At 45.7% G+C, this 16,844-nt stretch overlaps 1 protein-coding gene across 1 annotated transcript in view; it reads left to right on the forward strand.

Moving 5' to 3' along the window:
• LOC149287583 (partitioning defective 3 homolog B-like) overlaps positions 1–16,844 on the forward strand; it is a 532,650-nt gene that overhangs the window by 478,637 nt on the left and 37,169 nt on the right. Inside the window, exon 23 of the mRNA XM_089492770.1 lies at positions 2,854–2,930. Coding sequence (XP_089348896.1) covers positions 2,854–2,930 — 77 coding nt within the window. The remainder of the gene's footprint in view (positions 1–2,853; positions 2,931–16,844) is intronic.

The following is a 16,844-nucleotide window of genomic DNA, read 5'->3' on the forward strand; positions in this document are numbered from 1 at the left end:
AAAAAAAATATTTTCCACGCTTTGTCGTTAATACCCCCTTTTGTTTTTTTGCCCCCTTGTGTTTTGATGCCCCAGCCAGCCTCCCTCTTTAGTATTGATTAAAGTGTCCCCCCCTCCCAACCTTATGTATTGCCTCATGTGTATTTGTGCCCCCACACCCTTGTGTATTGATTTATGTAATGCCCCCAGCCAACCCCTCTTCCTTGTGTATTGATGTCCCCACCCCTTTAGCATTTATTAATGTGATGCCTCAGCCAGCCTCTTGTGTATTGATGTCCCCACTGCCATGTGTATTGCCCCAGCCATGCACTGCCCTGTTTATTTTGATATATGTGATGCCCCAGCCACTCTCTTGTGTATTGATGTCCCCACTGCCATGTGTATTGCCCCCAGACATGCACCACCCTGTTTGTATTGATTTATTGATTTATGTAATGCCCCAACCACCCAACAACCTGTACAGATCACCCTGACTTCACCAACTCATTGCCATAAGAGTAGTCCTCTCCTCCTGTTTCACCTCCCTCTTAACCACCAACTAGATTGTAAGCTCGCAAGAGCATGGCCCTCTTCTCCTTTTGTACCAGTTTGTTCTCATTTACTGGTGTAAATGAGTAAATAATACTTTACCTAATTAGACAGCAGCACCCAAATAACCGTTCCTTCAACACTTAGTAATCTATACCACTCTTCCAAATGGGACACACATGTATATGGGGAAAAATACACTTTGGACAAAATAGTGTGACTCTGTATTTATTAGAGCAGGGGCGTCCAACATGCGGGCCAAATGCGGCCCGCGGGACCTCGAGGTGCAGCCCACGTGAGATCGGCAGCCAGGATCACAAGAGCCCTGCTGCTTACTTGTGGGAGGGTCTATTCTCTGCTCCAGTCCTGCCTCCTCTGTGGGGAGAACGAGGGAGGCCGCGCCCCCTGCTGAAGTCTGTGATCGGCATTGAGAGAGCTGTATTGCAGGTAAGGGGGTGTTTGAATGAGTATGCCTGATTGAGGGAATGAATCTGTGAATTAATGTGTGTGTGATAGCACAAAACCAGGCACAGGGACAGTCCACCGCCCAGCAGTAGGAACTTCCCATGTTTCTCAACATTATCTGTTCTACTGCTAAGCCTCTATTTCATACGGAGTCACTATTTTCAGTCCAAAATATGTTTTCCCCATATGGATGTGCGCCCCATTTGGAACAGTGTTATTGTTTTCATCATTTTCATTTATTTTACTGACTGTTGTAACAGCACCATGGAATCTGCTGACGCTATATAAATAATTCTAATGTAGTGTTCATTCATTAAAGTTTGCAGATTAGTTCTAGTCTCACCTCATCAACTTCACAATGCATTTTTTATGGCCAACTCTCCTGAGTTGGCCCTGTATAATGCATAGTTAGGACAGTGAATTGAAACTTCAAAGTTCACTGGGTTGGGACCTTCATAATGCAAAGTGAAGTATGGGAGATTAAGCAAATTCCCACTTTATAAAACACAACCCTTTGTATCCATAACCCCATTTTTTAGGTGATGCTAACACTAGTTATGTTTAGCCAAGAGGATAGTTTAGCACCTTTAGAATGCATGCGTCCAAAACTAGCCAAATGCTATTTGTGTCATCAGTGAGCTGTAACCTTATTACATCCTCCTCCGGCTGAATCTATTAAGCGGCTGCATAATAAATTGCCCTCTCTAAAACTTGGTTCACTAGGCAGTCACCTAGCGTGTCCTTATGATCATGCCATCAGTAGGTCCCAAAGTCACATAAATAGTCTTGTAAAGCCCCAACCCTAACCATAACACCTAAAACAAAAAGTGTCTGCAATTTGAAATCTTGGGAGAGGAGATGGTTGGAAGTAATAGTTCTCACTGTTTCTTCCTACACACAGAGAATTCTGCTTAGACCATCCGAACACAAATTATCTCTTTTCTTCTAAGACACCCATAAAAACACAACACTGACCTGTGTATACTGATTTTTCTTTCCAGTAAAAGTGTTTAAAAATCTCCTAGTATACGTGTTATAACATCTTCCGATTTTTTTTTTTAATACAATTAAGTAAGACTGATTATAATTAGTTTAGTAGTTGGCATTGAGATATGAATTGCTAGTAAATTCCATGTGTAGAGCAATCAAATACACATGTTTGCAAATAGCTCCTTACAGAACAATACAAAACAATACACTGCTGTTATCAGAACATTGTGGTTGTGCAGTTGTATAATTGATTCTAATATCCAGTTCCTAAATCACTGGATAATTTATTAAATGGCCATATCTTATAATTAAAAGAAGCTGCGGATTCTGCCTAAAGGCTATGGTCTCCTGCAGGACACTGGTCCGTTGTCCTTCACCTCTAAGTTCTCTTTAATGCTGAGTTCAATTTAATTTCAGGGCCTGCTGTTTGTGTTTCATGTTGATTGTTTTGTTTTTTGTGCACAAAGAAATCAATTCCGGTAGTTGTAATATATGTCACAATTTATGGTACTGGTAGAAAAGTTAAACCTGCATGGTACCTTCTCTCAGTCTCTGATTTTGGACCTTCACCTTTATGTGCTCTTAATTTCATCAAGTTCGCGCTGTTGAAGAAAAAAACTGAAATTGCTACATTGATCTGACAGCAACACCATCACTGAGCTGAGTAATGTCTTAGCTCTAAGAACTCTTAATAACAAGAAGTCATTTCTACGTACCATGAATCCTAGTGTCATTTTCTACTTTACAAATGACTTAGAAATATGGTTGTTTCTTTCCTGGCACGTTCATTTGAGGCCGGATTGACATCTTTAGATTGATATGATGAGACTTCTTAATATGTTCATCCTTATTAATTTTTATGAATTCCAGGTGGCAACCAGAGGACCTGAAAGCTCCCGTAACTTCCGCTTTGAAGGAATGGAAAGGCAGTATGCATCCCTACCAAGGTATGGAATTCCTAGTGTACTCTTGGTGTAATTCCACTAAATGACAAGTTTACCAAAACTGGTAGACCAAGAACCCTGAGGCAGGACCTGTTCATAAGAGCAGACCTAAATGTCACTTAGAAATCTGAAACGTATTGTGTGTCAACCACTATTCTAAACTTGTATTGGCGCAAATTGACTATTTGCCACGCACCAATCACCCTGCTCCAATAGAAATGAGGAGGTTATTCCACCTTTTTATGAATTCCCCATATGTTATTCACTGTTGTTGTTTTTGTTTTCCATTAAGCACCAACAATTTCATGTTTGCAGACTACAAGACCTTTTTCCTGTTTAATGATTAACTGATATTTGACGGTTTTTAAATAGTAGTTCAATATCAGATATTCTTTTTATTGTAAAGATACACAATAGTAATGGGTTGGTTTTGTGAACTTCTACCTAGATAGATTATATTACAATACATGTATATGCTAACATTCACATGTTCTATATAGCATATTTACATGTTTGTTGGTCTTGTTGTGTGGCTGCTGTATGCCATTATAAACAATAATCAGTTTATGTATTTTGTTTGTTAAATTATGACAAGTGGCAAAAGGATCTATGTGAGAAAACCTTTGGGGGCTCACCCTAATATCCCAGTGATCTCCTCCTTTCTCTTTTTTCTCATGGTGGGGTAGAATGGTTCTGGTCTACAATGTTTGCTGCAGAAAAAACCCCAGAGATATAGAATCAAAGCTTGCGCATTGGGAATTATGAAAATGGGTCAAGAAAAGAACATACTTGCCAACATTCCAGCATTTACTTGAGTTCAAATAGACAATTCCCCCAACGTATATCGTAAAAATTCACGACTGAAACCACTGCATGTACTTGTTGGTATTTTGTTGTCAACCAAGCAACGTAGGCAGAATATGACTGACATGACACCCCCTAATGACATTACTACCATGTTCTATACCAAACAAAAGGCTTAATGAACTATTTTATAATTAAACAATTAAAAATAACTGGACAGCATCAAATTCCATGACCTATACTTTGTAAGGTTCAGTGAGGTTGCCCTGAGTTCTGTTTTATAATCTCTCCAATTACATTTTTTTTTTTTTTACTATTCTTACAGTTTTTCCAATTATGGGATAATAAAGTGGAGGGAAGGCAATACTTACTTGGGGCAGAAAAGTAGTTTGCTCTATGAAGTATAATGGCTTTATTAAATATAAAGTTCCCCTAATGTGTGGGGGGGGAGCCAATGTTTACCATTTCATTTATGGAATCATGGTGTGTGTGTGTAACACAAGGGAAAGGGGTTCCTGAAGCAGATGACTAGGCTCTTTATTGGATTTAAAATAACTAAAAATCTTTTTTAGACACCTATTCATTTAAAGAGATGTATAGAGGCGACCATTTGACAATTAAAAAAAAGAAAGACAATATTTATCTACCAGTACACCAACTATAGCGTTTAATAAACAAAATAAGAATGTTTCTAAATTTTAGTCATGATTAGGAACTTTTTTCTTTTTTATTATTATTATTTCTTAATACAATACATATATTCAAGGGGTATGACAAGACTACAAGGATTGACAGACTAAGACAAACCGATACATTAGGTGAATAGGGCCCTGCTCGTAAACTTTAGGCATAAGCCTATCCTGAATGTAAGACAAGATTGGGGACTAATTAAGGTTAGAGTTCTATGTTCCTTGAAAGTTAATTATATGTTAAGTATCAGTAGTAGCCTTTATAGAATCTGATACTAATTTAAAATGATATTAAATTTAGTAGGTGATAATCAGTATGAAGATCTTGTCATAAAATATCATGTTATACTGGAGCACAATTGGAAAATTGTGGCAATAGCACAATCTAGAGTGGGGATTAAACTTTAAAAAAAAATTACAGACTGCTTTTGGAGTTGCACAGCGCAGTTAAATTGGGAAGAAAGATCAGCAGAAAAAAAAAATAATAAAAATCATAGCAAAATAGGGGGGTCATTGGTGCCTTTTTAGATTTGCAAGAAAACTATAATGCAATCAACAGGACACAAGCATAAAAAGCTTAGTCTAAACAAATACAAATGTTGTGTGTACTGTAAAGTCCATTTTCACAGCTGTGATATAATTCACAGGCCGTGAATAAGTTGGGGCTGGCGCTAGCTGGGATACTGCTTGGGATTGTGCCAGCAGAGGAGGGAGCCAAAGGGGTAACCCTTTTACCAACCAATAAAATATGTATTAATCCTTATAATGCTGCCGTGCCTAAATAATAAAAGCGCTATATACACACTGACAAATGTAATTGTAAATATCATCAAAGCTAACTTTAAGGGTTTTTTATTACTTTACTGTTCACCTTAACTCTTTATATGTTTATAGCAACCTATGGAACATTACTGCTGATTGAAATGTTCTACTGGTTGTTATGGTCGTACCCGATAGCGCTGCGTCTTATGGTCACTACCTGGAAACTCCGGGTGTCGGGAGCGATGTTGTGGCATGCCCCACTCTCCGCCCACTTCCCCTCTAACAATATCGTTTGTCCCGTGATGTCAGCGGAACCTCCTACCCACATCCTGCATGGTGGGACGCCTAGCCAGAGCCAGAAAGTTGCCAGGTATGGTTATGGTGACAAGACGCTTTATATACATAACCCCCTCCATGTGCAGATGGAAGTTCACCTGTTACCTTCCATTTTCCTCTCCTCTTTCCATGTAGATGTTAAAAACATACGTAAACCCCCGTGCTTAAAACAAACACAGCAGTGAAGATTTTAAGGGCTGCCATTAGTAGCCACGAGTGAATCAATCACTATTGTCAGTCTTTTTGGCTGATGCACCTGGGCTAATGAAAGAGCCACCTGTGCTTGTGGGAGGTGAACCCAGGGGGTCACAAACATTGTGGAACACATGCAATATCTGCATTATTTGATCTCTTTTTTTTAAAGCAGAGAATGTTATGTATGTAAAATAAAAAAATAAAAATGTTAAATTAGACTGTGTAAACCAAACTGTCATCCTCCAGGACGGTAATCATTTTAAAACTACCCTGCATTAATCATCTCCCACATGCTTATTATTTAAAGGGTTAATCTTTTCAAGTTCTTCCTAGTCGTTGAAATTGGGAATATATCCACATAAACGTACTTCAGTCGCACGGTTGATAATGTAAATATTAAATAAACATGTGTTTCCATTAACAAGGTTAAGAGTTGTTGAAATAAACTTGGATTAGCTGGAGTCCTTATAATGTCTGCTGTTAACATTGGAGAACCCCATGTAAATGTAGCCCTTTATACCATATTTAACTCTTTGCAGTATGAAAGACCACTTTAAGGAAAGTTCTGTTGTGTTTGATTACTCCTGTAGGGTATTAAAAGTATAATGAAACAGATTATTAACATATATCTGAATTGATCTGAAATTTGGATTTTCTTCAGATAAGGGATACTCACGACTGAGGGGGGCAGGAAAGAGGAGTCTGACCTCTCCGTTTTTCAGGCTTCCCCCGCGGCTCCAGGACACTTCGGGTCCGTTGTTCAGGCTTCCAGAATAGCTCGGGGGAAGCCTGAAAATGGACCGAAAGGGCTATGGGACAGTCGGAACAACGGAGCGGACATCGTTAAGAAGATAGATCCGTTATCCAAAATTATCCCTTATTCAAAGTACTTCTGGTCCCACTTTTGATAAGGGATACTCAACTTTGATTAGGGATACTCAATGTATATATTTATATGTTTATTAAAAAAATGCCTAATTTTTTTGGTTGACATAAATTAAAACAATAGATGTCTAATACGATGTTTTCTTTGTCCTAAGAAGGCTAGTAAGTAGTTTTGTCAGTTAAATTACTCTGCCTATTTTCTTTATTATTCTAGAATAAAGGTGCTAGTATGGAGAAATGCCCTCTTTCAATGTTTATACCCTGTTGAAGATCTAAAATAGCTTGAAAGTACTTTTATTTAAGCCATATCCTTTTTACCTTTTTACTAGAGACTGTCTCTGATTAAACATCTACAGGGGACATTTAAGGCTAAAATATCCACATTAACCTGTTAAGAAGCTTAACTAATCTCTTTTGTATGAACTTGTATGTCATGCCAGGTCATTATATTAGTAATTTTATGCTTTTAAATGATTAACAGAGCTAAAGTAAATTATTAGTTATGCCATTGATGATTTTATGTTAGTTTAACTGTCTCAATATTTTTACATCAGGAGATGTTCTCCTAATCTAAGTTTATGTTTCCTTGGAGAATGCAAAATTAAGACTTGGCTAAATATATTATTTTTTATTTTTTTTTACAAGAAACGTGACCTGTTTGCTAGAATTTTGAAAACAGTTGTGTTTTAGCCACCAATTTTATGTCTTGGTATAATTGGCATTTTCAGTATTAGACCTTATCACCTTGGTGTTTAGATTAGGTTTTGAAACTACCCTCAGTCATTTTCGCGGTGGTCCCTCTACCATGTGCATTATGGGACCATTGGGCAGTTTGCTTTGTGTCCAGAACACTTCTGTGGGTAGATGGTTCTGTATGTGATAGTATATATGGATTTGCAAGAGACTGAGTTGCAAGAGAACATATCAATACAAATACATTAAGCATGGTTTTGTACGCCAGCAAAATATGTTGTTTTTTAAATCACCGGTCCTTTAGGTTTGCAAATGCATTGGATTCTGTGTTTGCAGACTGATATATCGCATACAGCAAGATACGATGTATGATGAAGAGAACACATGAGTCTCTAGGTAGGTTACAGAGAGAACACTGATTGTCTTAGACCACAACCCTTGCTGATCCATCTGAAAAAGGAACCAGGTGATCAAACCTACAGAAATTTGTGATCAGAACTGGACCAAGAATATCCCTATGTTCATGGCAACTATGGACAGTTATCAACTATTCTTCACAACATTACAATTACCCATGTTGTTATGTTGTCTAGGTATTAAAATAATAGCAAGGGGGGGCGTGTCCAGCCGCCAAGGAAGATGGACGTCTGAGCTCTGTGCTCCGCTGCCGCCCGCACTTTCATCTGCTGTCATCCGGCTGCCAGACGCGATGGGGCGAAATAAAAAAGCTCCCGCCGAACCCCCAACCCCGAGCGGTCGCACCAGAGAAGCCGCTAACTCCCTTCGGGAGTATTTCAGGACGCCTGCGGACTTGGCCTCGCAGGCCTTGGCGGACCACGCGGCGGACTCGCCGGCCAGCTCATCCTCCCTGGAGGAGGCGACGTCCGTTCCTGCTCCCGCGCTGCCTCACCACTCACCTGAGGTGCTCCGGCTGTTTTCCTCGGCGCCTTGGCGCTCGGACTTCTCCACCCTCATCGCGGAGCTCCGGCAGGTGGTCCGGGACGAAGTGGCGACCCTCCGTACTGACCTCTCCTCACTGGAGCACAGGGTGACGGTCCTGGAGGAGGCCTCGGCCTCGCAGCAACAGGTAGGCCAGGCCGTGACTCGGTCTGCTGAACACCACCTGCGCTGCCTCCGTGCTGTGAGGAGGCGGCTGGAGGACCTGGACAACAGGGGACGCAGGCAAAATATTAGAGTCCGGGGTGTTCCTGAATCTGAGGCCTCTGAAGACCTGCTGGCCCTTCTCACTACCCTGTTCTCCGGCCTCCTGGGCAGGGCTGTGGACGCCTCGGCGGTGGTAGACAGGGTGCATCGTGCCCTGAGGCCCCGTGGTGACCCATCTAGTCCTCCCAGGGACATTATCTGTCACCTGACGGACTTCCGCCTCAAAGAGGCCATAATGTCCCGCGCGCGGGAAGTGCGCACGTGGCCGCTTAATGGCGCGGTTGTCACCCTGTTCCATGACCTCTCTGACCTCACCCTGCAGGCCCGTCGCGCCCTGAGGCCCCTGACCCTGGAGCTTCAGCGCCTTCACATCCCCTATCGCTGGGGTCACCCGTTTGCGCTCCTGATCCGGCACAACAACACGTCGCTGACGTTGCGGCACCACCACGAACTCCCCCGCTTGCTGAGTGCCCTGGGCCTCCCTGCCTTGACCGTGGCCGACTGGGCTCTGTCTGGCCTTGACGCAGACGACGGGCCGGCGAGGCAGCCACTCTCTCGGCGCACCAGGCGTGGATTGCCTGAGCAGCCTACCCGGCGCGAACCACCAGCACCACAACCTTTCTCGCGCCATCTGGAGATTGAGGAATGATCACCCTCTGCACCCCTGTTGACCACCACCCTCGATGCTCACTCCGCCACTATACGGAATTGTGACTATTATTTCTTTTTATTTATTTATTTATTTATTTTTTTTCTCTTATATTTTATCACCCCTGTGGGGCTTCACTCCTCGCCGTATTTCTCCATGGACGTCTGCAGGTTTGATTCTGTATCTACATGTCCCTATGCCTGTATATTGTTCGCCTTATCTATTGCAATGTTTATGCACCATATTCGCTCTCTCTGGTCTCTTACTCCATTGCTGCCCACTTTCCTATGGGTCAGTAGGTCCGTACTTTGTTCGCCTTATCTTTTGCAATGTCTCTGCAGCCCATTCGCCCTCCCCGGTGCTTCTGTCCTGGGTTGCATGGGTGCTCACTTTGCCTTTGTTGCGCTTCCAGGGGCTACCTGCTCCTCTCTGCTTTGAACCTGCGGTACCGGGTGTATATATATGTTCCCTACCATACATTTGTTCACGCGGCGCCGCGGTACCTGGGCCCGGGGTTTGTTCTTAACAAATGTGTATAATGTCACCCTTTTTTTTATTATATATATATATTTTGTGTCAATGGATCTATATATTGTTCGCCTTGTCTATTGCATTGTCTCTGTACTTCGTTCGCCCACAGGTTGCTTTGTGGCTACTTTTGCCTTTGTCGCGCGACCTGGGGTGGCCTACTCCCCACCGCTCTGTGTGTACGGCGCCGGGGGCCTCTGCCCTCTACCTATGTTTCATACCATACCTCTGTTCACGTGGCGACATGGCACCGGGGCCTGGGGCTTGTTTGTTTGCCTGTTTTGATTATTAATTTTTTTTTTTATTTTTTTATTTTTTTTAATTAATTTATTTATTATTATTTTTTATTTTTTTTCTTATATTTTATCACCCCTGTGGGGCTCCACTCCTCGCCATATTCCTCCGTGGACGTCTGCAGGTTTATTTCTGTTTCTCTATGTCCCTATGCCTGTATATTGTTCGCCTTATCTATTGCAATGTTTATGCACTATAATCGCTCTCTCTGGTCTCTTACTCCATTGCTGCCAACTTTCCTATGGGTCAGTAGGTCCGTACTTTGCTCGCCTTATCTTTTGCAATGTCTCTGCAGCCCATTCGCCCTCCCCGGTGTTTCTGTCTTGGGTTGCATTGGTGCGCACTTTGCCTTTGTTGCGCTTTCAGGGGCTACCTGCTCCTCCCCGCCTTGAACCTGCGGTACCGGGTGTATCTGCCCTTTATATATGTTTCCTACCATACATTTGTTCACGCAACGCCGCGGTGCCTGGGCCCGGGGTTTGTTCTTAACAAGTGTGTATAATGTCACTTCCTTTTTATATATATTTTGTGTCAATGGATCTATATGTCGTTCGCCTTGTCTGTTGCGTTGTCTTTGTACTCCGTTCGCCCACCGGTTGCATTGTGGCTACTTTTGCCTTTGATGCGCGACCTGGGGTGGCCTACTCCCCACCGCTCTGAGTGTACGGTGCCGGGGGCCTCTGCCCTCTATCTATGTTCCGTACCATACCTCCGTTCCCATGGCGCCACGGCACCAGGGCCTGGGGCTTGTTTGTCCGTGTTGATTATTGTGTTGTTTTTTTTTGTTTGTTTTTTTTTTTTTTTTCCGGGGCGGATATGTGTTGATGTACCTTTGTTGTTTGGGCTGGTGGTTGAGGCCTGTTGATGCCTCATGCCGTTCCTCCCTCTCCTTCGACCTAGTTTAGCTGGCTAGTTTGTGTTACTCTATTACTGTTTTTGCTGCGGGCGGCGGCGCGCAGTTGTTCTCGCTGTTCCTACCAATATATTTTTGATCTCTCATACCTTGTTCTATTTTTTCTGTTCTTCCTTGTTCGGTTGCCTCGGCTCCCTCACGCTCACGCCTTCGTTCTGCCATCGACCTCCCTGTCCGTTAGGGTCGTTTCGGGCAACCTAGTGTTGCCCTATTGGCTGGCGTGTCTAGTGTGTCTCGCGGTCTTTACTGACCGTTTTGTTCCCGGTCCTCGAACCCTTCAGGTTTCCCTTCCCTCGTACTCCTCCCCCTCCCCTCTGTCTGTCCCCCCCCCCTTTTTTTTTTTTTTCTCTCTCTTTCCTCTTCTCTCTCCTCCACCCTTCCTCCCCTCGGGCATGTCGCCCCCACCACGCGCTTCCCCCCTCACCTTCCTGTCCCTTAACGCCCGTGGACTTAATATCCCTGAGAAGCGCTCTCACCTACTCCGGGATCTACGTCGCGACAGAGTGGACGTAGCGTTCCTTCAAGAGACCCACTTCCTCTCTGGCAGGTCCCCTAGGCTCTCAGATCGCTTCTACCCTACCGGCTATTTCAGCAGCAATCCCTCCACCAAAACTAGGGGCGTGGCTATTCTCCTCTCCAAATATCTTCCCTTCTCGGAGGTTGGCGTCTGTTCCGACCCCGAGGGGCGCAACCTTCTGTTAAAAGGGGTTATCGCCAATCAAAAATACACCTTCGCTAACCTATACCTCCCCAACAGACGACAACACGTTTTCCTCCGACAGGTGCTTGCTAAATTACGAGACTTTCAGGAGGGCGTCCTGGTCCTCGGCGGAGACTTTAACATCCCTCTACACCCTGCTCTGGACACCTCTACGGGACTTTCCCATATCCCTCGACATGTACTGGGAAAGGTCTCTTCCTTGCTGACCTCCCACCGCCTGGTAGACTGTTGGCGTGCCTTCCACCCCACGACTAGAGACTACACTTTCTACTCGACGCCGCACGGCTCCTACTCTCGTATCGACTACTTTTTCCTCCCCTACCACTATACGGCTCTCGTCTGTCGTGCCCGCATCGGCATCACCACTTGGTCGGACCATGCCCCGGTGCTCCTATCGCTTGATTCACCTCTCGTTCGGCCTTCTCGGCGCTCTTGGCGCCTCAATGAATCTCTGTTGTCTGATGATTCGGTGTGTGCCGATACAATTCAGGCTATCACCAGTTATTTTGACGAGAATCTCACGGGTGATGTCCCCAGCCTTACGGTGTGGGAGGCCCACAAGAGTGTGCTTCGGGGTCACTTTATCCGCATCTGCTCACAGCGCAAGAAACTCGACACGGAAAAGATAGCCTCTCTCTGCCTGCGCATTGCGGACGCGGAGAGGGCCCACAAGGACTCTCTCTCGGGGGACGACCTGCAGCTGCTTGTGTCGTTGCGGGGGGAACTGGCTTCGATCTTGAACGCCAGACACCAACGTGCCTACCAACGCTCCAGGGCGTTGTTCCATGAACATGGAGATAAGCCTGGGAAATATTTGGCGAGGGCCCTCCGGGCCTCTCGTACTCTGACCTACATCCCTAAAATCCGCTCCGACGCCGGCAGGGTGTGTCTTCTTCACTCTGATATCGCGGATGGTTTTGTCCAGTTCTTCACAAAACTGTATAACATCGTTCCTCCGTCAGGCCCCCACTCCACTGGAGACCGGGAATCGCAAATTGCGGACTATCTGCAACGCACGATCCGTGTGCGCATTTCTGCTGAAGACGCGGCCGGGCTAGACGCCCCTATTACCCTCCCGGAGTTACTTTTCGCCATCCGGTCGTCTCCGAGCGGGAAATGCCCCGGCCCTGATGGGTTTCCCCTTAAGTATTATTCGCGGTTCCGCGACCAACTGGGCCCGCGGTATGTTGAGGCCTTCAACTCTCTACTACGGGGTGGCCACATCCATGCCCACACCCTATCCGCCTCTGTGACTCTTCTCCCCAAAGCCGGTAAGGATCCCGAGAACTGTGGCAGCTATCGGCCGATTTCCCTCCTTAATTCGGACCTCAAGCTTTTTGCCAAAATTCTAGCCACCCGACTCAACCCTTTAATGCCAAAACTTGTGCACCCTGACCAGACGGGGTTTGTTCCGGGCCGCGAGGCTAGGGACAGCACTATTCGTGCTGTGAACCTCCTTCAGTTGGCCAAGCGTTCCAACCTTCCCACTATCCTCCTTTCCACGGATGCCGAGAAGGCCTTTGATAGGGTCGACTGGACCTTCATGTTTGCTACTCTCCGGCGCATGGGCTTCGGCCCCGGCCTGCTGACTTGGATCCAGTCACTCTATGCATCTCCTACGGCTCGCCTCTGTATCAACGGATCCCTCTCGGACCCTTTTCCTATATCTAACGGCACGAGGCAGGGGTGCCCCCTGTCGCCCCTGCTGTTTGTGCTCTCCTTGGAACCCCTGCTCCAGGCCGTTCGTTTAAACCCGGACATTCATGGTTTGACGGCGGGGGGGTCCAGCCACAAGGTCCTGGGCTATGCCGACGACCTTCTGTTCGCTATCACCCGGCCCCATCTTTCCTTGCCGGTCGTCCTGAAGGAGCTTTCCGATTACGGGAAACTTTCTAATTTTAAAATTAACATGTCTAAGTCGGAGATTCTCAATGTCAACTTACCCCCGGCGGACAGGGACTCCCTGGCTGCTTCCTTTCCTTTTAAGTGGTGCCCTTCCCAGCTGAGATATCTGGGTGTTTGGCTGACGGATGACTCCTCTCGCCTCTTTAGCCTTAACTTCCCTCCCCTCTTGTCATCGATTCGATCTGACCTGCTTAAGTGGTCGAGACTTAGGGTCTCCTGGTTGGGTAGGGTTAACACCATCAAAATGAATGTTATGCCTCGCCTCCTCTACCTGTTTCAAACCTTGCCGATTTCCATCCCACCCTCTTTCTTTTCCTCTGTCCGCTCCGCCTTTCTCAGTTTCTTGTGGGGCCCTCGATCGCGACGCATCAGTTTCGCTACGCTGATCCTCCCTAAGTCTAGGGGTGGCCTCGCCCTGCCCTGCCCGCGAACGTATTATCGCGCCTGTCATTTGCTGCGCATTGTGGAGTGGACCCGCTCTCCGGCCCATAAACAGTGGGTGGGAGTGGAGAGCGCGCTTCTGGGCCTCCCGATCTCCTCTCCCCCCTGGCTCGCTGTGGATACGGCGCGTCGTCTTGCCTCCCCTCACCCCTTCATGTGTGCTACGCTACGGGTCTGGCACTCCTTGCTCCGCACTACACGGCTTTCTTCTGTCCCTTCCCCACTCACCCCACTCAGAGATAACCCCGACTTTCCGCCTGGGCTGGGACTCAATCTTTTCCCTGCAGCGACTCCGGAGGGTGTCCCGAGATTACGATCTTTTGTGACCCCTGCGGGGCTTAAGCCCTTGGATCACCTTGTCGGCCAGGGGACAACCTCCCTGATGGTTAGGCTTCGCTACCTGCAACTGCAAAATTTTTACCGCTCTTTGGCTCGGAAACATAACGTGCTGCGTGACCTCTCCCCTTTTGAGTCCCTGTGTGTGATGGATGCCCCTCTATCCCATGGTATCTCCAAACTTTACAGCCTCCTCCTGTCCGCCTTGACCCCCTCACCCCCTGCGTTCATGGGGAGGTGGGAGACGGCGCTGCAGGTCGTCCTTACTGAGGAACAGTGGAGCAAGATGTGCATCTTCGCACATCGCTGCTCTCTCAGCGCTAAAGACCAGGAGATGTCTTATAAACTGCTAGCCCACTGGTACCGCCCGCCTTCGGTGTTGTCTCGCTACCGGCCTGGGTCGACAGACGAGTGCTGGAGGTGCGGGGAGTCCCCGGGCTCTCTCCTTCACCTCTGGTGGAACTGCCCTCGTATCGCTCCCTTCTGGTCCGCCGTGCACGATTGTGCTCAGTCCCTCACTGACAGGGTCCTCCCCTTCACCCCGGAGTTCTACCTCCTACAACATATGACGTTCTCCTTCTCCTGGTACAAATGGACGGTTGTTAGGCACCTGATCACGGCCGCTAAGGCCCTCATACCTCTCCACTGGGGTGACCCCTCCCCTCCCTCTTTTAGGGAGTGGTTCCTCCGGGTGGACAATAAGCGCTCATTGGAGGAATTGGCCCTGTCGGCTTCGAATGCGGTTGAGAGATACCAACGCACCTGGTACCACTGGCTGGCATATGCCTCTGGTCCCCTCGCCCGTTCCTTACTGTCCCAGGCGCCTGCGGACTTACCTACAGCCCTTATATCTTGACCCCCTGCCCGACGATATTGTAGCTCTCTGGTCCACATCCCCAGTCCTGGCCCCTCCTCTAACCCCCCCCTATTTTATTTATTTTTTTTATTTATTTATTTTTTTCCTTCTCTTTCTTTCTCTTTTTTCTCTTCTTCTCCCCCCCTTTTTGTTTCTCCCTTTTTTTTTTCCCTTCCCCCGTGGCCTGCCTTCCTTCGCATGCCGCTCTTGACTCTACCCGCTCGACCCCCGTTCTCTCCTCTGCGGTTATATGGGCCGTATGCCCGTGCAAGGATCCCCCTTGACAGGCTGCTCCATCCCTGGCGCCTCTACGCTGGTGGTTGCGCTCATTTAGCACTTAAGGCCACTAAGGCCATTCAGAGCTGGAGTCAGCAACCTTTGAGGCTCCTCACTCCCTCTCTTAGGTGTGCTATTTAAGACATGTGTCTGTCAGGGGTCTTCTGATGATATCTTGTCGCTAGGCGGGTAATTGTCGGGGGGCGGATTGTCGGGATGCCATTGTTCTGATGTGTACCAACTTGGATGTCACGGTTGGTTTGCTCCCCTACCCTTTCTTTTCTGTATCCCACATATTTTGAAAATTTTGAAAATCTCAATAAACATTGATTTACCCTAAAATAATAGCAAAATTTATGGAAGTCCAGTTGCACCCAGGCCCATGGACCAAAAATGCAACCCATTCTTACTATCTTGGATGGGTCCAGCCTAATTCCTCGTGCCAAGAAAAAGAACTGTAATTTTGAGAAGGAAAGTGCGCCATCCGAGCATTACTTATTAGTGCCATTAATTTTAAGAAGATCAGTGTAACAAAGACAAATTGTTTTCATTAATTCAGGAAAAAAGAAGGTGACTTTTCTGATCTAAAATTGGCATTCAAAACATTTCCTTTAACTGTTCTAGGTTTTAAATGGAGTTCATCTCGGGTAGGCAATAGGTTAAAGAATGAGAGAATTATTTTGCCAATTATGGCTTCTTTACATGGCTTTGCAGTAGTTTATCTGCCTTTTATTTTTATGTTCCTGCCTTTACTTTAATTAGCTTATTGGCTGATTGGAAAGCTTTTCCCTTAAGTTTTTTTCTCACTGTGTTTTTCAACATGGCGGGAGGTTGTTGGGCTATTATGTTTATTATATCTGCTGCACACTGTTTAGCTTTGTTGGTTTACTATGTCTCCTCTGTCTGTGTTACTTAAGTAGTTATGACTGTAACGGTACAGCATCTGTGTTGCATTATAATGGTCCTGCAAACTAGTGCTTCATATTAGCTCACTATAAACCCTGAGAGACTATCAAGGAAAACACACAGCCCTCCTAGACAATAAATCTTAGTATCATTTCAATACCTTATTTAGTGACACCAAACTAATCCCGGTTTTAGTCCACATTTTTGTGTTTATAATTATAAGGGTTGCTAGGCCCAGTATTGATTCTTAGCAGTAGAAGAGCACCTCTGCTTCTGCTTAGATATTTTCCCAGTTTCCACAGTTAAGTTTTCCTCACCTACATTCCATATATATATATATATATATATATATATATGGCGAGAAAAAAAGATCAGTAATTTGTCTTCATCATGGGCAGTCAACAGATTGGTGATTTACAACTTGCAAGATTCTTTGCATTCATGCCCAACGAAATGTGACTGACAATACTGGTCTGACAACAACTGGAGCGCTACTTTATATATATATATTTTGAATTTGTAAATGTATTGGTTGAATGGGGTCAGTTCTACCTACTAGGTGCC

The sequence above is a fragment of the Sceloporus occidentalis genome, unplaced genomic scaffold (genome assembly GCF_023333645.1).
Source record: "Sceloporus occidentalis isolate IW3139 unplaced genomic scaffold, rSceOcc1.0.p SCAF_59, whole genome shotgun sequence".
Taxonomy (NCBI): domain Eukaryota; kingdom Metazoa; phylum Chordata; class Lepidosauria; order Squamata; family Phrynosomatidae; genus Sceloporus; species Sceloporus occidentalis.